Genomic DNA, 24,426 nt, shown 5'->3' with positions numbered 1-24,426 from the left:
TCTGCTTTGTCCATAAAATTTCTCAATTGCCTTTCTCTATGACCAGTGCAAACAACAGTAGGGACATAATATACCCAGGCCTTACTCCAGTTGTCACAGCACTGAAAATGTTGAGGTTGGAGTCTATTGTCACAGCAAGACACTAGGCCAAAGTCTCCTTTCCCTTGCACCCATGAAAACTCAGTGAATTTACTGGAGTTGCAAGGGTGAGAAAATGGAATTTGGCTCCAGGTCGTAAGAGAAGCTACTACATTTGGAATGTCGTCTCTATCGCTCTCTTGGCATTGGACTGAACCTCTGCTCAAGATATTCACCAATTTTGAGGGAAAGGATGGTCTTATCGTTAATGGACTAGACTGAGAGTCAGGTGATCTGGAGCTAATTTCTGGCTTCTCCACAGACTGTCTTTATGACCTAATCTCTCTGCGCTTCAGGTTCCCTGTCTGTAAAATAAGGATAATAATTCTGCCTCTCTCTCTCTCTCACCGTTTCTCTCTCTTGTCTATTTAGAATATAATCTCTTTGGAACACAGATTGTCTCTTGGTACCTGTATGTACCAGGGGGCCCTGATCTCAGCTGTGGCCTATCCATATTACCTTTTTTCATTTGTGGACCCCTACAATTTTGAAATGGAGGTATGTACCCCTTTGGAAATCTTAGACATAGCAGACCCCTCCTCCTTCGCCCGGTAGAAAAACACTGTTCTATGGTAACGACAATCTTTCGCTGACCCCTTTGACATAGTGTGCATACCCCCCAGAGATCTGTTGACCACAGGTTGAAACCCATTGCCTTAATGCAATTAATAATACACCCTTCAGTTTTGACCCCCTCTTTCCCTTATCTCTGCTGTCCATCACCCTGTCTTTTCCCATGCCCTCCAATCACTAAGTGCTCTCCAAAAATGTGCCATTTTCCCTCACTTTCTTTGGCAACATGGGGCATGTGAGCACCGAGTTGAAAGATTACTCTCGGGAGATTACGTGGTAGCAAGGAGGGACGGACATGCTGTTTCTCAGAGCAGGGGGCTCACGCCCTTGCTTCCTGCTGGCCAGAGAAGGCTAAAAGGGGTTCAAAAAGCTGAGACCAGGTCATGATCGTGAAAGGATCAGAGCTCCTCAGTAAAACGTAGGCCCGCATTTGGAGTAGTTGCTAATACTTGAACTTGTGTGTAGTGATTCCAACCACCATCTTTATGGAATATTAAATATAAATGGTCATTTATACATGATTTTTGGGCACCTCTCCCAGAAACTCGACTCAGAGCAGAAGGACAAAATGTCAGCACTTTCTGCACAGTACGGTTACTGCTGTAGGAATCACGGAAAGTTAGGTAGGGATGTAAAGAAACGATGAAGGCAGTTGGAACATGCAAAGTACACTCCACAAGGATCACGCAGAGTTGACCAGCCCAAAGAAATGTTGGCCATTTGAAGAGCTAAATGCGCCTTTTGAATTTTCTGGCCTTTAACAGGATTATCTCACATAATGCAATGCCATCAGAGCCGTGTGAACCTTAGTAGTATCAGTCCACAGGGGCCTTGCACAAATGTTTTGTTGTTTGCTGGAGTTGAAAGGTAGGATCCAGCCCCTTGAGTTGCTTTAGCATTCAAACAAAGCTCCCAGCTAGAAGTGAAACTCACCATACACACAAAACTTTCCCAGAGTTTAACAATAAATCAGCCCCAGGTTCACTGGAAACTCAGTTCCTGAACCTCAGAAAATCTGACCTGAATTTCTGGGATTGCAATGAAATTCAAAACCAGGCCAGGTTCACTTTGTTTGGGCTCACCTGATGAAAGTTTTTTGTGGCTTTAGTTACCACTCCCAACATGTTCTGCAATTGTGCCCTCACTGGAATTTATATGCGTTTACTTCTCCAATATATGCTCCTGCCCTACGCTTTTTGTCCTGCTACAAAAAAAAGCATTGAGTAGAAACCCAGCAGGAAGTCACAGCTATTGTATGGATGGCTTACTTCCTTATCTGTTGAGGAGCCCTTTTGTGATCCCACTGAAGGAGAACATGCATGCAGTGCTTTTTATTGCCCGCACCATGTCCGTTGAATGAAGAGAGAGGCAGCAGGAATGCAGATGCAAAGTTAAGGTATAAAAATCCACCATATGGTAAACATTATTTTCACTACAGTCTGGTCAAGATATTGACACTTTGGATATGAAAAGCAATATGTCTTTCTCTCCTGGTGATTTCTGTTAAAATTAAATGTTCTGTATCACGCAAGGAACTAATAACAAGCAGCTTCCCCCCTGGTGGAAGAGTAGTAACAAATATAGAGTAATGTGAAAGCTGAGTTGAAAATTACTACTCCCAAAGATGCAATAAATTTTGATATAAGCTTTGCTTAGAGACCTCTGACGAAATAAACCGAAAGGTGCTGCGACCAGTACTAGATTACAAGGGCAAAAACAAAAGCAAAAAGTAGCATTTAAAAAACACAGTCTGACCCATCAATATGTTTTTTAACATGTAATACTTTAAGGATGCAACTTGCAGCTTCAATCTTGAACGAAGCACAAACTCACTTCTTTTTCAAATCATAAGACAGGAAATAGGTACTGAGGACATTCAGTCATAACCGTTTGCACTTTTAAGCCAAAGCAGCAAGATATGCCTTTTTCAATAGCTTTGAAAAGGGCAACAAACAAAAATACCCAATCCAAACATTTTGACGCTGTCATTTCATGTTGGTTGAATGATGAACCCAAAGGGGCTTTCTGGGAAAGGTGACAGCAAAGGCTTTGGTTCAAACAGAGCACTTCACATTTACTGACATCCTTCTCATCAGTGCCAATTCCAAGAGGAATCAGTCATACAGCTAAAACTTGCAGCTCCATTTGGGAATCAAGCTCAGTAACAATCAGAAGCAATGTTTACTGCTGCTCAGAGTCCTTGTCTCCACTGACAAAATTTGGCATGGCTAACCAGGGCTTTGGAGCAGGTTTTTGCCTGGAGCTGGAGAGGAGCCTAGTGGCCATGTAACACCTCACATCCACAGGTGAAGATACTCCCAAGGATTTACAGGAGCTTAGATCATGTGGTTTACATGTGCTTGGAGCAAGGCCAACCACCATGTGGCTCTCCAGTTTTCACTGGTGCAGCATGAGCGTGATATAATGACCCACAATGTCCTCCCAAAACAGCCCCAGAGGGCTTAGGTGGCTGGCTAGACTACTTTCTGAACAGAGGGCCAAATTTGCCCGAAGCCTGTGCAAATATCACTGCCCATGGAGCTCATTGGCGTGCTATTTGGCCAGCATCACCATGACATTCTCCTGTGATCAACTCCATTCCTAGCCAAAAGGTCTCAGAAGAGGTTATACTGTGAATTGGCCAGAAGCAAATGTCTGGCCATTGGGGACCATTTGGGATGATGGGAAATGCAGTCATAGCTGAGCCTGGCATGAGTTATAACACTCTGGTCTCTGATTTGTGTGTGAGCACCTTGCCAGGTCAGGGCACCCCTTGGTCTGGCAAACAGTTCTGAGGAAAGATCAATGGCTAGAACAAAGTGCAGGCCAATAACAGCAGGTCTAGATTAAGGTGGAAAACCTGCCAGTTTCTGGAGGGGGCAAGCGAAATGCCCAGCGCTCACCCTTATGAAGCCTGATGTGCACTGGACAGAACAAAGGCTACCTGTACAGTGGCAGTGAGGAGGGGGCAGAGGAGAACACCAGCTCCACAGACCAGGCAGATCACAAGGACAAGGAGCTGGACCTGATGCCTGAGAACATACTGGGATCTGCTTGAGAAGTGCCAGAATCCAGAGATGGGAGCGGAGATGGTAGCCAAGCAGGGGGAGGATGGGACATCAGGAGACAAATGTAAGAGCAGCCGCTGGTCTCATTGGCTACTGACCCTTTGCATGTCATGGGGGTGACATCCTTTTGTAGCCCTGGCCTATGTGGCCAAACAGCACGCTGCCGTCCTCTAGGTGCAGCCGCACTCTATTCTCCCTATCTATGTAACACATGAAAAAGAGTCAAAGGCTGGCCTAATAATACCATGACCCACCCCTCTTTCTTCCAGTCTCTGTGCTTAGAAGCAGTGGGATAGGCTAGCACGTCTGTGTGTGTGCCACACTGCAGACAAATTGCCCAGTACTAGGTGTGATTCTAGCCCTTTTGGGAGGATAAAAATAATGAGCAGTGAAGCATTTGGAATGGACTAGTGAGAGAGAGTGGGGGCGTTTCTGAGGCTGCGGCGGTTACAAAGAAAGGAGAAAGAATCTTGCCAGCTCTGGAAAAAAAAGCAGCTAGTCTGGTGAATCAAATCTGGGGCCCTATTCTACAAAGTGCAGCACTAACCACAGAGCTGGCCCCACCATTTTCTCGTTGTTGCCAGGCAAGGCTGTAGATTGCAGAGAAGGGGGAGGGGGAATGCTACTAGGACCCAGGTTGCATAGGCATTTTGCATTGTGACTATGCAGAAGATATCCATTACCTGGATTTACATTAAGGCACAGGCATTATCTCTAAAATGGATATGTGACACATCTTTGTTATAAAACCCAAACTGTTGATTTCACGGAGCTGCATAGCAGCTTGCCTATTATACTTTAAAAGATATTTGAGCTTGTGTTGACTTTATGTAAAACTGGTAAATGCAGATGGGCCTGAATCTTAAAACACCTTTGCTGGCTCCTTCTGTCATGTTGATCTATTGTTATAATGTGGCTCTGCAAACACAACAATGGCTCTGCCTCAGAAAAGGGCTTGAGTTTGTTCTTCTAACCAATTAAATTCTGGAAACGCCAGTCTGGATCAGGCTAAAATAAACTTTGTGAATCAAATATTTAATACCCCCAAGTCTCTTCCTGAGGCTACACCCAGGCGCAGAAGCAGAATTCCTGCCGGCCATGACATCTCCACAGACACCTTTGGGGTAGATATATTCTTGTCCTGATGCACAGAGATGTATGCGCCTCTCTCCCAGCATACCAAGATGCCTTTTGGTGGTTAATGTAAGTTAACAGCAGTCGCAATGACTTATTCAAGAGCAGATCAAGAAATATCTCAACTCTCTTTGGAGATTTCAAAAGCTGAGTGCTACTTGTATCTTTCAATCAAGCTACAGCTTACGATTTCCCCCCTCCCCTGGGGAACTCTGCCTCCATATCTCTGGGCAGCAGTCTTCAGGCTTTAAACAGGAGGAGCAGATTTATTGGGACCTTGAGGGGCAGAAGGGGGCTCTGCAGGAGGATGCCTCAGCACTGTGTAGTGTCCCAACCAGGGAAACGGTCTTCACACCGGTACTGCAGTCCCCCTGAGGAAGCCAGCAGGACCCACTAACAGGAGCAACACCGATCATCTAAAGAACCAACACACAAGCAGACAGTATAGCAAAGAACGGGGGCCACCTGCCCTGAATGGCCTTCTTTAAGCTGAAACTAGAGAGCCATAAAAAGGCTGGCAAATAAACCAGTAGAATAAAAGCCCACAATCTACGGTAAGTGTGTGACACACGGGAGTGCTGGGCAAGCCAGTGGTCCCAATGACATGCCATGAGTGAGGGCTACAAAAAGTCAGTATTGACTGACTTCAGTGGGTCCTTTTACCCACTGAAGCCAGCCTCTCCTCATCCAACACTGCCATGAAATGATTCCACCCCTTTCCTAGGGCTAACTTCCCACTGTTGGCTCTGTGTTAGCTATGACTACTGTACTGCTTAACCATCACGCTGAAGTGCACATGTCCTGGCAACCTCATAGAGGGCGGATCCTGTTGCCAAGGGCGATGGAAGCCAATGATGCCAAAGGGGAGAGCGTGCACTAAGCAGGGGTGGGATGGAGATCTCTCTGGAAAAAATGGGTCTCTGAAAGGATGAGCCTACTCTAATCCATGGTAAGAGTTACCCAGATCTATTCACAGCTTGTCCTCTTGGCTGAGGGGAGGGACCCAACTCCTTCACAGATTGGCAGGACCAGCAGTCTCTCTGACCTCATAAGGGTCTCTTTTCTCTTGGTCTCTGGCCTGGCATTTTCCTCAAAGACCTCACAGAGTCTTTGATCCCCAGTAACAGCAGCAGGGACTGGAGTTTACAGAGTATGAACTGAGGGATCTGGTTGAGCTCTCCAGCCCCTTAGAGCTCCCCATCTAACTCTCGCAAACTTCACTGCTGCTTCTTCTTGACCCCTAGCGGGAAGGTCCCTGGATTCTTCGTCACTCAAATGATGACTCTGTTTTGACCTCCAATGGCTGTTTTCTGAAGAGATGGGATCTTTTTGCTAGGGTAATTGGAGGAAAAATCAATGCTTCAAACAGAAGGCATGAGAGGGGTATTCCGGAGTCACTGTTGCAAGCAAGACTGGATTATCATGAATCTCACATGACTGTGCAGGGAGAGATGGGCGGAGCTCAGGCACAAATGAATCAGCCTCACAGGGGTGTCAGTGGCTGTATTACATTATCTGTTATAATTATTACCGGGGCTGAAGGGAAGTAGCAAATTCCCTTCCAGCCTTAGAATCTGAGCCCACGGAAAAAAAACACTGGTAAATGTAAACAGCAGAAAATGTAAATTAGAAAAACTCCAACTAAGCATGTACATTTCAGAGAGTTTATTTCCTTCAGCAAACAGAGTGCATTAGCAAAACATTTTGGCCCCAAACAGGCTTTTTTCCGCCCCCCTAGGTGAGGTTCACAGTGCAGAGGGCAAACGGCTTCTTATAATCGGATTCCGCTCAGCTGTTGGCTTGCATGACAGAGTGGCATCTTGATCAGGTGCCATTCATTACAAAGCAGCTGGCCCAAAGCCTGGGGAGCTCAGAGGTCATGGGGCCCACTGGAAAAATAAAATCCTATGAAGAGCCAAAAAGTGTGTTTATAAGTTAGTGAAAATGAGTGGGTTGCCCGAGGATGCTCACCAGGAGCCATCACCCACTGTTATGCAGCTTATTTATATGGCACCATAGATGGACACAGCATTCTGCAATAGGGAAAATATGGACCAATGAGAGAAGCAAGTTCCAGAGCTGAGGACCCCTCTCTGAAAATGCTCTATTTCAGCCCCCTCAGATTTAAATCAGGAGGCTGTTAGCTAAAGTACCTACAATTATTTCAACTATCACATGAGGGGGAAGGCTCTAGTCTTTTTCCCATTTACTCTGTTGCAGGCTATTTTTGTACCAAGGAGACTCATGAGGATGGAGAATATTAAAAGGGCACCTAGGACCCCAACCCTCCTGACAGTCATTGTCAAAAGACTGCTATTCTGTCCTATCAGACTACCAGTACAGTGCCTGTGGGAAGCTTGGGATCTCCTGGTTCTATTAGTCTTTAAGGGCAGGACAGTAGAATACATCTTCTGTCTCAGTGGGACAAGCGCATTGTAACACAGGAGGTGGTGGTCACTCTATGACAAAGGTAATTATGGCTTATCATTGTGACTATGAAATACTGAGCTAATTCAGAAGAATCACGGTCCATATGGACACTGAAGACCCCCACAACACTGGTTCATATTAACTCCAGTGCAACTGATAAGCAGAACTATATACTGTCATTTAAGGATTCCAAGGGGCCCTCATCCCATTCTAACTCCATTCCAAGACTTGCACATGAGAATGACCCATACTACCAAATCCAGTTGGACATCAGATGGAGCCAGCACAGTCATGTCACCGCCTCATAAAGAGTTTTAGATAAGATGCAGGTAGGAGTGGAGCTGTGTCTAGCTTTGAAAGGGAAGACAGCTTCTTGAACTTGAAGCAGATGGAGAGTGGAAATTACAGGAGGCAAGAAGATTCAGTCAGAGCTGCAAGAGAGGAAGAAGAACACAGCAGGAGCATTTCAAGCCAAGCAAACATAGAATTACTGTATTACCACAGCTAATTAGCCATTGAGCAATTAAGTGCTACACTGCTGATCTGTGGACGGTACAATTAGGGGATCATAGTGGCTATGGCTGATGAATGAACATATATGTTTGTCGTGGTAATTTAGAGGTGGATCTGGGTGGCACTGGAAGCTTGGGCAGGGAGACTCCTAAATTTAGACTAGGAGATGCCAGACCTTATATTAGTGGACAATTGCAGGTAAGCAAATGTACGTGTATGCAGAGAGACAGCTGACACCATGTGCTGCAGAAGAGAACTAGAGAATGACATGCTACTCAGAAGTTCTTACTTTAATATGTTCTCCATATAACACATATTGGTCCTCTCCAGGAACTGTAGGATCAAGAGCTTTGTGGTGAAACCCTGGCCTCATTGAAAGGAGTGGGAGGTTTTCCACTGTTCACCCTATGAGTTCAACTAAACTGCTCAGAAGGGATGGGGTAATACTAATTTTACAGGCAATTAAGTGGATGAACAACAGCCCTTGTATTTCGTGTGCATATGTGTAAGAATCTCTCTACTAGTAGAAAAAGAAGCAGGATGAAGTCATTTGTTATTTTTTCTTCTATGCAGAAATGTCTTGCCAGGTAAAACAGCTCCCCTCTCTGTCTGTCTGGTCTCTTCATAATGTACACTGAGGGAGCAGAATGAAGATAGGTTAATAACAACTGCTGCCCAGAAAGTAACCTGTAGAGCAGAGTGTGGAAAGGAGCTGGGAAGGGATATTTACTCCTTAGTACCAGGTGGCAGAACCAGTCCCCAGCCTGAGTGACGGCAGATTGGGTGCTGCTGCTCTTGTCTGTTTTACTTTGGCTAGGAGGAGCTCTTTGCCACAAGGTCAGTATGGCTGCTCTCGTACACACAGTTCTTCATACACCCGAACTCTTTATCTGGTCGCCATACTGCAAGCTTGCCCTATTGGTTTGTTTGCTGTCACTACCATCAGCACCTGTGTCTAATGTTGCCACTGCTGAACGGTCCTAATTTGATGGGGACATATGCTTGAAAAGCCTGTCACCAGTAAAAAATAGGTTACAAAATACACCAAACAATACAGTGATGATCTAAGTGGGCCCACAAGCAAAACAGGGACAAGGCCAACTGCATGGAGCAATAGGGAAGCTACAGTGGGAGGAACAGGGCAGCCATAACAAAGGAGGAAAAAGGGGGTGAACACAGTGAAGAGGGAAAGGGGCAGTAGCAGATTGGATCAGCCGTAATAAGCGGAAAAGGCAGGAGGGCAGGGGTGGGTGGGGAGGTCAGAGTGTAGGATGGAATGTGTAGGATGTATATTGAAGGTACTGGGGCATGTGAAAAGGAAAGAGAACAGCCTAGTAGAAAGCTGAGCCAGCAACCTGATCAGGTGAACAACTGGGTCAGCAGTCCAATTCGGTAAACAACTGAGTTAGCAAACTAATCTCAGTGTTAGGCGGAAAAGGGTTGATACAATATCTAATGAATAACTTTGTAACACTGTATTCAAAGCCAGCACCAGAATGTTGGTGGGCATTTGCATTTAACCCTGTGCTGGGCCCTGTTGCAGTGAACTGATGACTCACTAAAGCAGTGAATAAACGACATACTACTTAAGTTCAAGAGTCTGTCTGTGAACCTGTGCATTCTGGGTAGCACGGGAAAATAACAGGTAAACACACAGTGAAGAGGGAAAAGCTGGAGTAACGACTGCCAAGTGGGAGAGGACAGGGAGCAGCAATAGTGAAAGGATGTGGCTGAAGGGTTGGCCCTAGTAAGAGGAAAGGGCAAGTTTACAGCACAGCAAGGGAGAAGGGGTATCTATCCAGCCAGGGGGAGGCACAGAGCTGGATGACAGGAAAGACAGGATGTGAGTGCAGTCCTGGTGAGGGGAAAGGGCCAAGGGTGCAGGCAGAGTGGACAGTAGAGAGGGCTGCGCATGATTAGTGGGCAAGGGGCAGTGATGGGGCCATTGGATGGTATGAGGCAGGGTGAGTCCATAGTGCACAGCATTGGCCATTATGTTGCAGAAGGGGTAGTGGTCTGAAGCGTACAAGGAGGAAGGGCCAATGAAGTGATCACATGGCCCAGAGCGGCTGGGCGCAGAAAGCCAAAGGACACCTCTGCATCAGATGGCTTCACTTTTCATTTCTGAACGGGCCTCAGTTTCATGACTGACAAGCAGTTGCCAAGGAAGGCAGAGCTTTGCAATAGCTGACACGTTGCCAGGCAACCCCCATCCCTCCTGCCCTGGAATTTGGAAACCCTGGTGCTTGTGTTTGTTTCTCTGTGGCTTTATTATAGCAATTCTTCTTTTATCTGGGCCTTGGAAGACAATCCATCACCTTCAGCCAATGTAGAGTGGCTCCTGCCAAGGCTGCTGTTTGGATTGTGCCACTCCTGAGCTTTCAGAGGCAGCACTGGCTTCCCATAAAGTGCCAGGTTGAGTTTAAAATTCTTCTGTTGACTTCTAAGCCTTTGTGAGGAATTGGACTAGTGTATGACTTTGACCTTCTCATGCCATATGTCATAGCTCACCCCTTGAGCTCCAGAGGGAGGGTTTAGAAGTAGAGCTGGGCATTCAGCAAAAATATGCTGGAGCTCATGCTTTTTGCAGTCAACGTTGTGTAATGATCTTCCCTAAGAGATCTAAGCCCATTCTGCAATTACTTAACAGCAATCTTGAGACATTTTTCTCAGGAAAAGCTTTTAAGCTTGATAGGTGATGGGGTTAATATTGTTTCCAACATGTCTCTATTTTTCATCTGTATTAATGCAAAGCGCCGTGAGAGGATTTTTCACAATCGTGCTGTAAAAATACAGGTTGCAATGACTGATCATGCTGCAGCTTCGGAATGTTAACTATTCAATGTATTTGAGGAGAACGAGCCCCAGTCAGTCACTTCATGTACATACAGCCTGTATGCACAACTTGTACATACATGTCCCACTCCAGTCACCCCTCTCCTCCAACCCATTTTTTGTCACTTATCTCTGGAGCGTTAAAATGAAATAGGGAAACACATGCAACGTGAAGTGAAGTAGCAGGGGGTGTTATATAATTGTGCGGCTGGCTGTGTTTCTCTCTCTGATGACTATTTGGGACCCAGGTAAAATGAATTGGGGGTCTGCGTCCAGTTCCTAGTAAATTAGATTCAAATTCTGCTCTCTGTCAGGGCTTGCCAACATATAGAAGTTGCACCAATTTAACAACATCACTTCAAAAGCCAATGTAATTAAACCAGCAGAAACCCCCATGTTTAAATCTGGTTATATTGGCTTAGTTTTCTGCTCTGGTGGCAAGCTACACAACATATGCTAAGGTTATATGCATGTATTTCCACACTCAAAGATGCCCCAGGTTTAACTAAATCAGCTGAAAATCACTAGTTAAACTGCTGCAACTTTGTGTACAGAACAGGCTGCAAAGCAGTGCAGATCCAGGTTAGCTCCACCACCAGGCAGTGGACCTGATGATAGTTTAACATCCACTTCACACAGGTGTAAATAACTGCATAGGTACAGAGGGTGGTGTACTGAAAATGGCATAAAAATTACAAGCTGTCACTTTAATTTTCAGGGGGGTTCCTGCTCCTGCTTGCAGCTTAGTGGGCTCTACAGGGAAGCATGTGATCTGGGCTTGGCTGGCAAACAGACACTGTCAGTCAGTTTGCAACCAGCCAGCCTAGAGTAAGGGGATGGGAGGGTTATGCCTCTAGTTACGCCTTTTAGGGAGCAGCCTGCTCTCACTCTCTTTCTGTTTTGGGGTTCCTCTGCGTTATAGTTCTGAATTAGAAGGCATGAAGTAATGTTACAACTGTGGAGACACAAGTTCCTGCTCATCTCTAGGGGTAGATCTGTGGGCATGCTGATGAAGTAGTGTCAGGATACAGGCACACAGACAAGGTTGTCTCACTGCTACTCACCTCATACCTCGTCTGTGGAGAGTGGCCTTATAGAGGGGAATCCTGGACATGAAGGCTGAACTGACTGTACAAATTACTAGGGGCTCAAGCCTGTGGAGTTAAAGGTGTGGATGAATAAAAGTTCTGACCACAGACATACATATGTGCAATATACCACCACCAGTCTTACTAATGTGCATTAATAACTCATGACCCTAGTCTCTAGCTATCTCCCTGATCCCCACCCCCCAGTGCATAATGAATGTGGTGCACTCTGACCATTTTAGAATGTATCTCCTGTGATAATAATTCAATTTCTTCACTGGTCGAATGCTCCCCAATCAGCCTGAGATTGGTTTGTTGATTTGCAATGTCCCAGAAGCGTGTGAAGTGGCTATTTATGCGGGTGTGCATGACTGAAAAGAAGGTTGGCCCTATAGTTTTTGTTGCAGGCTATGTTAAGACATATGGCTCCCCTGTAATTGAGTTTCTCACTTCCCATTCATCCACAAGATGACCATATTGATCACATAATGCTTTTGAACCCCTTCTGAAAACAGGGAGTTTCCTTCCCTTGTGACCCCCATCCCCGCACATATTGGGACACCAACTGAGCCAAGAGAATCAGACTACCAGAGAACCAAGGGACATATACAGAGATACAGCCCCTCCACCCAGGCTTCCTGTGGGCAGGTCTCCTAGAGTGTGGGGATGGTGATAACCCCTCATTACCTTGATGGGATTATGGGGAGGACAATTTCGGAGAGGGAATATCCTCTGAGTGCAAAGACTATCTATTTATTGTGAGAGCGCTAAACACATCTACCGCACCATTACAGACAAATGGCAGATAAGTCATGCTTGGAGTCCAATCCTGGATTCCCAGTCCTCCCAAACCACTCAAATTGCAACAGGGAAACCAAAGATGTACGGGGGCTGCCACGAACGCAGGATTGGGTCCCTTGTCAATCCCATCTCCCACTCCTCTTCTCTTCCTGAAATTCTCTCTCCAGTGTATGAAGATACAGTGTTTCAATCAGACAGGGTGTTTTTACACTATGCTTTCAGGCCTTTGATCCCTCCAGTTTGTTTGTTCTTCTCTTTGTGAATTTAATAGTCAAAGTATATGATAATTCATTGCCTCTTAATCCAATTTGACTGCATTTAGATATTCCAATTTTACTTCAAATGGGAGACACATAACATAAAAAATAATATTCAGAAGAAACAGAAATGAGTGCTCTCTGTGAACCAGCTCTGAACTGTGGCTGGGTCGGAACTGACTCCATTGTTTATGTATCTCTTCTCTCTTGTGAGTGAAGTGAATGTGGGTGTCGGTCCAGGCGACTAAAAACCCTTTCTCCATGCACAGAACAGTTACACTCAGGGGAATTCATCCCAGGGCAGGGACCAAGAGAAGCTTTCACCTTCCCCTAATGTTGGGGCTTGCAGGGGCCAGGCCAGCCCTGGAAGGAGGTTAGAGCAGTCTGAAGGGTGCCCTAACTTGTGGCCCCTTCCATCAGGGGTGTTGTGCAAGGGAGAGGGGGGAAACACCCTGGTTAAGCCTCCTCCTTCCTCTGGCCCCTATTGTGCAAGCCTAGGGGGCTGGCTGGGGCAGGGGATCTCCCTGGGAGAGACCATGGTATCTCTTGACACCAGCATAGACTGAGCAAAGTGGGCACAGCACACGAGCGCACTGCCTCCAGGGCAGTCAGTGATACTGCAAGATTCATGCACTGCCCGACCAGTATGCCTCCAGCATGGCCCAGAGGGTAGTCAACCTCCACAGCCCATTCTAGCCTTGGCCTCCACTTAGACTGTGAATGAAGGGGCCAGATGTGAGGGTGGTTTGCTGATGCACACAGCTGCCTCCTGGAAAACAAGCTGAATCCCACCATCTCGTTTCACATAAGCCACTATGCAGCCCTCAGATGGCAACAGCTTCTAGTCACTAGCAGCCTGGGCAAGCCAAGGTGAAGGGTGCCATCTCATTAGCAGTCCCCTTTGTAGTTTTACCCACAAGAAAATGCTTTGTATAATTTTGATATATTTGGGACTATAATTGAAAATATGAAAGAAATATAAAGATCTTAAAGTAAATATCAAATGCGTCTGCTTGTGGACCAGTAAGTCACAGCTGTGTTCCGTACACATAGCATAGATCATGGCCCCATTAAAAGCTGTGTGGTAGATCCCCACCTAGTGAAAATCGGCATAGCTTCTCTGATTTCAGTGCTTTCACAGCAGCTGAGGATCTTGCCCTCGTTGTTAATATGGAAGAGGCCTTGAAGAATAGAATTTAGTGCATTATTCAGGGCCAGGATAATTTCTGAAAAGGAATTCCTCCTTTTTCAGTGGACTGCTATAAATCATCCTTTCTTGCCTCCATCAGCCAAAGCCCTCTTCTGGGTCTGTTATTATGCAAAATTCAATACAAACATGTATTGTCTAAACACGCAGTGGCCTTAAGATGCTAAATTCTTTGGGGTATGCTGGAGGAGACACAGTGTACTGACAGCTGCCTAGCAGAGGGGAGATATCAGAGCAGACATTTCAAATGGCTCTCAGCTGGCTATAAGCAGGAGCCTTGCAGCACGTGAAATGCGCTGATGGGTTGGGACAGTTTTATTAAATCATGCTCTGATCCAATTCCCACTGAAGTCAATGTAAGTCCTTCCATGGAATCCAATGGGAACTGGCCTGGGACTATAGCATGAAATTCACCCCTAAGCAGAGGATCAACACAAGACCTTTGGTGCTCCGCGTGATGTGAATTTCACTTTCATACAACTTGCCAATGAGTTCAAGACCTACAACTACAGCCAGGTTTCAGGTACCCAACTGGGAGCTCTATTGAAACCTGCCCATCAGCAAGCCCAGTGAATGATAACCACCACCAGTTACCAGTGCACTTCTGTTATCTAGAGACAGATCTGGGATGTTCACAGCTCAGCAGCTTTGTTCTAGCTGGACATATCTGGAAAGGTCAGTAGCACTGAAAGGGTTAAGCTCAAACATGCTCCCACAGAATGTGTGTTTCCCACCGTGAGATTGCAGAAGGTGGTGTTCCCACTGGTTCTGCAGAGAAGGCAAATACTGGAAAGAATTTGCTAAAGCAAATCCCATGAAATCACCCGCTCTCAGGAACAGCGCTCCAAAAACCAAAGCAAGGTTTAAGCTGTCCTTAGCTCAGTTCTGCCCTCTGACGTAACGTGCGCTGGCATGTGCCTTGGGAAGATGAGCCACCAAGCAGTAGACAATTCCTGCACTAGGCAGCCTGCAGCGCCTGGCAGCAAAGTGCCCTGGCATGTGACACTAATCAGTGAGCACCCAGCTGCCCCAGTCCCAGCTGCTCCATGGCCCCTATAGCAGGCTCCCCAGGGCTGCAGCAAGGAAGTTGCTGCCAGTCCCCTCCCATTTAAACTATTGCTAGTTAAGGGTCATTGTGCCTGGCTCTCCCAAAGCCCAAGAAGCTGCCTGTTTGCAGGTTGCCATCCCAGACCCACTGCCTGTGGAGGGCTGGTGAGATCTTCCTATAGCCTAATCAATGCTGCTCCTACAATCATCATGAGACTCTCCCCTCTCCTTTCCACTCCCCAATGGAAGCAAGAGCCACCTCTGCATCATTCCCACCTCGGCTGGTCCAACAATGGATGAGGTATTGCTGGTTTGGTGAATTACACTGGAGTTGCTTGTGAAACAGGGCAGAGCTCTCACTGTCTGGAGAGCAATGTACTCACTTTAATATGCATGTTTTTATCACTCATTTTCATGGAAATCTGTGAGCAAAAGAATCACGTCCTGGACTTTAAAGTCTCTGTGGCCTCGTCTAGACTCACCTTTCCTGGGAAATTACCCACAGTCACACCATCATCGGTGCAGCTCCACTGGTGATAGCAACACGGGGAGCACTAGTGTAATCAGGGCATGGACACCACTTGCATTCTTACCGTTGTGTTTAAACCCATTCTGAGCAGGGATAGACCATGCTGCAGAACAAATACTGTCCCTCGTCTACACCCATGCTCCCACTATGGCTACCACCAGCCAGCATGGGGAGTTAAAGCACACCACAAGCGATTCACACACCAACCTACACACCACTTAAGCCACAAATTAAAGGTAATATTTGTCTGTATGATACATGATTCCCTATGCTGAGATGCATTTAATTCTAAGGGCCCAGGGCTTTATGAGGTGCCTCCTATGGGCCCTCTGTACTATAGCAAATTTTACTCTATCAGTCCAAATCTGCTCAGGTTTAGTACGTATCAACACAGCTCTGTGGGGCCAGGTTTCCATGTGCTCAACCCCTGCAGATGGGGTGAGGTTATCAGAGGAACCTGGCTTCCCTATAGGCCCCTAAAAATGGGTCAGATTTTCAGTACCTGTCACTTCCATTGCTCTGCTCATGTTCACATTTCCTCTTCCTCTCACCCTCCTATTTGTCTCTTTTATCCGCTCACCAGGCCCTGCCTGACAGCTGGACTGGAGCAGAGGCTGCCTTCTTTGTTACTTGTCTGTACAGTGCTTGGCACAATGGGGACTTGATCCCCAATCCGGGTGCCTACGCACTCCTGTAGTACAAATAATAATAAGGAATAGATAAAAGTACTCAGCCCCAGCTGCTCCTATTGTGATTCTTATGGTCAGATTTTCACGTTCTCGGCACCAACGTGCATCCAACATGCTGAGCTTTTTGAAATTCTGGCTCCCAGAGCCCTGCTTTTCTTTTGGCATTACTCTCCTTAGCAGATTTGTAATGGAAATGAATAGCCTGCAGCATGTAATGATACAAAGTAATCTGATACAATGTATTCTTATGGTAAAAGGTTATTACACAAATGCGGAACCTTGCCCCCCGTGCAAACAGCCGTGCCAAGCCTGACTCACTGTGGAAGTACTTAAATGTGGGGTTAAAGTGGTGCAAATGATTTTGCGCAGGTCCTCCACAATGCAGTGAATTCAGCCTCAACGGATCTTCATAACTAAAAACCCATCAAGGGCTCAACCCTGCATCCTTTGCTCTCTCACAACTCTCAATGAAAGGACATTGGAGTGCTGAGTGTGCAAGGAATACAGGATCTGCAGTGAAGCACAGATTTTTTTTTCCCTACCACACATTGCAGTGTAGAGGGATTTTCTTCCTCTGGCCTGTAACAGGGCTGCCACTTACTGAGTGCCCCTTCATGGCCAGAGGTCCCCCTGAAGCACCCTGCCTCTCTTCTCCCTCTTCAGGACCCCTAATGACCTCTACATAGTCTCTCTTATGAGTAGAGCCACCCTCCACTCAAGGCAGGTTTCATGACCACAACCAATCCCACACATTCCCTAAGGTCTCAAAAATAAACTTCTGTGATGCAACACCAGAGCTCACATTTATCTCTGGCTCTTCGTCCACGCACATGGAGTTCTCCTCCTGCCAGCATCTGTTCTTCACAAGGTCCCCACTCCTAGCCGTTTCCAGCTTCTTTCTGCTACCGGCGCTTCTCCTGATCCAAGGGAAGTGGTTATCTATAAACTACCTTCCTCCAGACTGCACCTCTCATTTGGAAGACAGGGAGCCTTACCTTACCTTACACTCCAGGGCTCCTGATCTGTGCCTTAAAAGGACAGAGTGCTGGGTTTTTTCCCCATCCAACTACTAATTCCCTGGCATTACTTCCTATCTTTCACTAAGGCCATTCTCTGAGCCTTTGTTCATTCCATCTTCCTGGAACGAGGTGATCTGGCCCCCTCTATTGTTACATCACCCCAGTGTTAAATCTCAGAATCTGGCAGTTTTTAAGGGATAAACTTAAGAGGAACCTTCACTATTGTATCATACTGCTGTAACCTTCTCCATTGCTTTAAAGCTAAAGACAGCAAATATAAATCTGTTTTTAAACTATTATTCCCATCATCACCAACAGCCACTCCACTTCCTCAACTGTTCCTCAAACAGACCCCACTGGATAATTATTTTTCTGCAGGATATTTGGGTTTATTTAGTCTTTCACCAAAACTCCAAGATCATGTGTTTTAGCTAAAATGAGTACAAATCCAGTTAATGGGAAAAGACCAATATAACACCCCCTTATGGGTGAAATTCACCCCCAGTACAAGACCGGCAGAAGGATAATCAATTAAGGGCTAAGAAAGCTCCCTAACCACTTCTCTAGGTCCTCCAAAGAGACCTCCTGCAACACCTGGAAAGGCAAGACTTGCTTTCTCTCATATTCCTGTGGTAGAAAGCAAGTGGAAGAAACATTTTATAGGCCTTCTTTACAAACAATGAAGGACGAAAGGGGGCACACACACACTTTTTTTCCTTCCTTTGCAGTTCACATTAAGTCCTCAACATGGGTTGTGAGTGGAATTTAACTAGAAGGGAGGGGCTTATGTGGTCCCAATGCACTACAGTGAATTTCACCCTCCAGTGAACCTATTATAGATCTGAGATTTAAAACATTTCAAAATAAGGCTGTTATATTAAAACTGGGCAATTGCCCCCTGGATATTACAGTATCCATTTTAGCACCAGTTGAAATTCTACAGGGTTAAGAAAAGACCATTTGAACAGCTCTGTTTGCCTGAGTTTCTGCCAGGCCAAGGATCCAAGGCAATCACAAGCAAACCCTCTTAGTCGTATTTAACCAAACGCTTATTTCCATTTTATTCAATAATTGCCTTTAATACTAAAATGCATTAGATGTTTGAAGCGGGGCGGGAAGAGGGGGAAATCACATTGAAGTGGAAAACAAATTTCTCATTAGATGAGAGAAAATGTGGCAGGTACACCATTTTGAAACAGAACTGTAATAATTTAATAAAGCTGCTTTATCATCTTCATAAAATAGACAGAATGGTGATTTTTTTTCCTTTTTTTTGTTTACAATGATTCCATCACTGTGAAAATGTACATAACATACATATCAGCATATACAACAATTTATTCTTCATATAATCAGCAACAGAGACACCTTGATGAATCGTACTTAAGTCCCACTGAAATCCGCCTTGCTTTGGCGGGCAGTTATGGTGTCATCAGACTGGTCAGCAGGCTATAGAAGCTTGTAGCTTTAAGACTTAAGAACTTCTGCAACCAATACCTTAGCATTTGAATAGTGCAAGGAGGTATTTGTTGCTGAAAACTACCTTGCACTCGTCAGCTCTCGTCACTAAAGATTATATCCCAGCTCGTATCAGCTGAACATCAGCTGATGCCAGTAAAGAATCCATTTCACCAGGGCTTGCAACAGAGTTAGCTGGGTTCTTCTGCTAAGGTTAAATGCGCCTCATAAGTTGGATAAAAGATTATCTGTAGTGGCAAAAGCAGCTGTAGCAACAAGATCATCCATTTCCCCCAATGACAGACAAATGTGTTTCTATTCGTAATTAGTTTTTTCCTCCCAAGAGTAATTTCAACATATTAATCAGACAGTGTGTTCTTCACAAAAGCAACTTGTTTCCTATTTGAAAAAACGTAATTCACTTCTGCACAATGTGTGATCCACAGGCCATCTCCAGCTTCACAATAAAACAGGGATAATCGCAACAACTTCATCAGGACAATGCATTAAGTGCTTACGGATTATTTTTAAAACCATCGATCCACCCTCCCGTAACCAAGCCCCCATATTCCCCTTTGTATATATCAGCATAAAAATAAAACCAGTGCCGCAAGATTTCAATGTAAGGAAAAGAAAATTCCACTTGTGAAAGGATTTTCTAAAGATATTCTATCAAGTAGGTAAATATTACACTTTGAGGAGAGCATGTCATGAATTTACTCAGACTGTATCTTTGGGGACTGGTATCCAGAGATGCTGCATGCACAATCCAGTATAGGTTTCACGTGGGTTGTGGATGATTGGCACCTCTGGAAATCAGGCAGTTAAAGGTGATATAAACTACTACACTGTTCTTATGATTTTCCTGCACCAAATTTGATGAGAACATAAATTCTAAAGAGAGCTTCATTACAGCTTGTCCAAAACAGCCATCCTGGGTCATTCACATTTTGATGTGGTTAATTTAACTACTTTAAACATTATAACACAGCTCAGCCAGAAGCTCTCAACTGTTTTCAAATGAGAGAGGGAAAGCAAGTGGGAACAGGAAATATTTGGAAGGGGGGAGGGAACTCTGTGGGTGATGAACCTTTTCCAGTCCCTGTCCTGGTTTTTCTTGTCATGTGATAATAATGTGTCATGCAGGTGCCTTAGGCACTCAAGATCCCAAGCTTCAGCACAGGCCAGGACGGGAAAGACTGTTGTTTAAATGGTTTGCTTGGAGGCAGTAGGGCTTACCGACCTCTTAAAACTCCCTTTTAATAAAGAAATATTTCACATATTTTCTGGGCTGTGCTTTTATTTCTAGTGGCATGGAATGTTCCCAATAGGTAAATCAGAGAAATGTTTTATTTTTCTTTTCCGTTAGCATCTATTTTCCACCCAGTGCCAGGATGGTGCTGGCAGCTCAATAGTCAGAGGCCCAAGTTCAGTAGAAATCAACAGCTGGACTCTTCTGTCTGTTTTATATTCACTGGATCAGGTGACTGCGGACCACTGCCTAGTCTCTCCTTGGATGGGGAGGAGGAGGGCTGTGGGAGAGGAATAGGACGGTCCAATTATCACAGCACAGTGTAGTGGATGGAGGAGAATCCATGCTAATTGGCTAGCCTCCCCTTTCCCATGTTGCCTGATGGATTGTTGCTCTCAGTTCCATAGAAGATAATATACAAGCCCTTCTGGGCAAATGATTTGGCTTGGGGAGTTAAGTCCCAATCCAACCCCGCAGGGAACCAATGAGAGTCTTCAGTGGAGCTGGATTAAGATATCCCAAGGCAGGAATCATGACGTTAGTGCTGGAATTTAGCCAGATCTCAGAAACAGAGTCAGATGACATTAAAGTAGGGCCATACTCATGTGTGGAGTGTGCATGTTTGGGGAGAGAAGGTGGCTCTGTGGCCTGGACCCAAGCATGACCTTCTTGGCTAAATAGTTTCCCACTTGTTGCAGACATGGAGCTGTGGGGCGGGGAATGGGGCTCTCTCCTATCAGAGTGAGGGCTCATGCCTTCGGCTCTCCTCAGGGAAGCCTTTTGGCTATTCCTCATCAGCTCCCTTTTGTGAAGTACTTGACTGGCTCATTTCAGGGAAATGACCTGCCATGAATGCAGCATGACACCCACCTGTTTCAAGGTAGGAGAGATTGCATCAAGCAGGCAGATAGGTTCAGTTTACACCATTTGCAACACACATATCCCCACTCAGGTTTGTTTACATTCGTGCTGTGAACATTTGCAATCTCAAGGTAACTTTTGGACGGAGACTTTCACTGAACTTAGTGCAAAACTAATGAGCTTCCTGGATTTTGTAACGAAATCCCAGCAGTAAAAGGCAGGAGTTTGAAGAAACCCAAGCCCTTTTGGGGGGCTCTCCATGAGAGAGCAAAAGGTTCACATGAACTTCAACCCATTTTGTCAGCTAGCCTAACGCAACCAGAGTCTTTGAGCATCCTAAGTAGAGGCCCCTGATGTCAAAAGTTTCATGATTGCCATTGGTTATCCATATGCACCTGAAGAATATGTGTTGGGGGGGTGGGGGAACTGATAGACTGATTCTGAGTTACTGCTGCCACACACACACAAAATTCTTCTAGAAACAATTTTCTGCCAATTAATGAGGATTAATTTCTGCAGCGAACGAAGATATCCAGGAGGCTTCTGTGGCTCAGTAAGTAAGGACATGAATTTTCACTGAATAAAGCTCTCAGAAGTTAAATACAGGTTACATCATAATGAACAAAACACTCATCTTAATATCCAGTAACTTAACCCCCCCCCGAAACCAACCTGTTTTTTCTATTGCTCATATAATATACATCCACTTGCAAAAAATATACATTTTAATGACAGCAGTACAGTACCCCAGATATAAAAAACTAGAATAAAAAGAACATACTATTTAAAAAATGAATCAAACTTCAAAATTAAAGAAAAAAATGAAATACAGGTCAGTTTTAGAGGGACAGATGCAGTCACATCAACTAGGGGGATTCCATCTGCATGAGGTAGCAATCAACACCAATACAAAAAGCTTTAGTAATTTAATTAGAAGTTCTTTTGATAATTTATTTTCAAATTCCTGGGCCCATAAGACATACTGGTAATGTACCAACTGGAGTAGTCAAAAACTCAACCATATTAATTTTATCCACTTTCTCTAAAGAAAAGAAAGGACTGGAGCTTATTTGATTTCTAGGACAATAACAATTGGAGGCTCTTTTCCTGATGACATTTTTAATTTAAATAAATCAAAGTAACGAGAATGTTATCAAGATACATTAGTACTAGGAAGACTGTTTCTCTAGAAACCATTATTTTCAGTTCACTGGCAGAGCAAATGTTGGCAATATCTGTATTTTTTCCCTGCCTCATAATGAACCTTTAAGCTCTAATGAATATTCTGTCAAATAAAGGGTTACTAATTCACAAACCTTCATCCTCCACTCCACCCCACTCAAACCCAATCTGAACAATTATGTAGTGCAGGAGAGCAGAGAATATACCATGCTGTGAAAATCTTTATAGCTCCCCTTGTTTCTACAAAATGGCCGTTCAAGTAGCTCAAATGGTCCTTTTTCTTTTAAAAATCTATTTCATGTGTGCAAATTTTTAACCACATAAAATATGTACTTAATTATGAGAAAAAATAATGACTCAAATTTTTCTTCTCCATATGGAAGGCACATTAATTTGATTAGTAGTGGTGTTACATTTCACCTGTCTGTCCCTACATGTATATCCTTCTATTGCTTACTCTATACCTATTTTTGATGCAGGATAAATAGAAATAATATCACTCTAAAATCCATTCCATGATGAGATACATACACTCACGCTGGTACTTAGTGTAATCATGACTGGGAAATGTTGAATCAGGAAGTGTGTGTCTAACCAAGATGCTAATTTAGATCTGTTAAACAATTCCCTCACTCTGAGATGATTAGAGACAGGGAATATCTAAACCTGGGAACTAATAACTTACGGAGAAGCTTTTCCATGCAGTGCCTTGACATTACAAAAAAAAAAATGGATCTCAAAACGTTCAGCACGCTGCATCTAACAACTGCAAATTAGGCAGCAGAATATCCCCCAAATGACTTTTCACAATGATCTATCATAGCTCTGTGAAAACAAGTATAGGATGTGTGGGGTGCTGGAGGGTAAGACGGGGAGAGAACACTCCTTACATCGGCTTTGAAATTAGCAGTTTCCCCAAGTTTTAAATATATCTATGTTTTTTTTTAAACTTGAAAGCCTTTTGCCATCACTAGACATACAGTAATTTGCAATATCAAATACGATAATAGTACAGATAAGCATGTGATAGCAAAAGGATTCTTAATGCAGGGGTGTCCACAGCAAAATAGCAACATTGTAAAGGACAAACAGCCTTGTGCTAGGCAAATATTAAAACTCATTGAATTGTTCTTTTAACAGTTGTACATAAGAAATGGCCATTAAATTGTGTAGACTACAAAAACTTCAGGGTGTTTATTAAGGATGGCCAGATAAGGAGTTTTCAATTCAATTCATTACAAACAATGGCAATTTGTAATAGAGAGTTTTGAGATATAAAAATATATAAATTGAAAATACTCCATACATAATACTTCTTTATAACTGAACTGGTCTCACCTTCACCCCTACCCCGTGACAAAAGAAAAACAAGCTAATTTGCTTCAACTGAACACCCCTGCTGGTTGCTGAAACAAGTGGGATTGTCACATTAACGATAGCTTCATTTATAAACAATACATTTAGGGAAAGCTCTTAAATACAGCAATTTGTGAACCACTGGTAAGCAATTAAAAACAATATGCGCTTGTAGTAGTGTCGGTTCTCCTTTTTATATGGTGCCGTTTAGAGTACTATGTCTTTTAGTCTCTTCACTCCTGGTGAGTCTTTTTCTCTACATTCTTGCAGAAGTGGGTTAACTTCATGCATTATATTTTCACTGTCTGCCCCTCTAGGCTCTGCTTCAGTGGGCCGAGAAGGGCCATTGTTTACAAATTGCTCCAGGTCGCGATTTACCGGGCAGTGCATTATGTTGTATGATACTGAAGGTTTGCTAGACAGGGGGCTCTTCAGATGAAGGGGTGAAGTGATGGGGCTCACAGCTTCACAGCCATTCCCCGCTTCGCGGACTGCACCATTTACCTTTGGGCTGCAGATGGGCAGATCCACTGTTCTTTTGCCTTTCAGGTTGACGATACGCTCGTCGGCGAGGGGTTCACTCCCATCTTTCCCAAACGTTGCAAAAGTTCTTTTTGTACTACAGTCTTCATAAGGCTCTGTATCCACAGTGGTAGCTTCTATAGAGAGTGCCATGACATTCCTTCCATGCTCAGGGGATTTTGCACGACTGGGGACAGAGTTCCGGGGCATCCAGCATCTATCTGAGTGACCAAGGATCCGACACTCTTCCCTACAATGAAATCCTTCAGTTTGATCTGTGTGAAGAAAATACAATGGCTTATGAAATTGAGGATTCTTTCTTTCTGGACAATGACCCTGCAATCCTTACTCACACATGCAAAACTAACACCGAAGTCCAATCAGATAGCATGGTGTACTTACACACACACAAACGCACAGACAATCTAAGTATTCATCACCACAGCAGGATGTGCCAGGATATGGAT

At 44.6% G+C, this 24,426-nt stretch overlaps 1 protein-coding gene across 5 annotated transcripts in view; it reads right to left on the bottom strand.

Moving 5' to 3' along the window:
- Positions 1 to 18,364: 18,364 nt before the first annotated feature.
- Positions 18,365 to 24,426, bottom strand: part of PCDH19 (protocadherin 19) — a 124,711-nt gene continuing 118,649 nt past the window's right edge. For 2 of the 5 annotated variants that reach the window (XM_030575080.1, XM_030575081.1), the window contains exon 5: positions 18,365 to 24,234. In XM_030575080.1, the coding sequence (XP_030430940.1) occupies positions 23,645 to 24,234 (590 nt within the window). In that variant the 3' untranslated portion in view covers positions 18,365 to 23,644. The remainder of the gene's footprint in view (positions 24,235 to 24,426) is intronic. The other 3 variants (XM_030575083.1, XM_030575088.1, XM_030575082.1) reach the window with 3 other exon arrangements.

Source organism: Gopherus evgoodei, chromosome 9 (assembly GCF_007399415.2).
Source record: "Gopherus evgoodei ecotype Sinaloan lineage chromosome 9, rGopEvg1_v1.p, whole genome shotgun sequence".
Lineage (NCBI taxonomy): Eukaryota > Metazoa > Chordata > Testudines > Testudinidae > Gopherus > Gopherus evgoodei.
The sequence above is the reverse complement of the archived record's forward strand: the minus strand, read 5'-3'. Positions and strand labels throughout refer to the sequence as shown.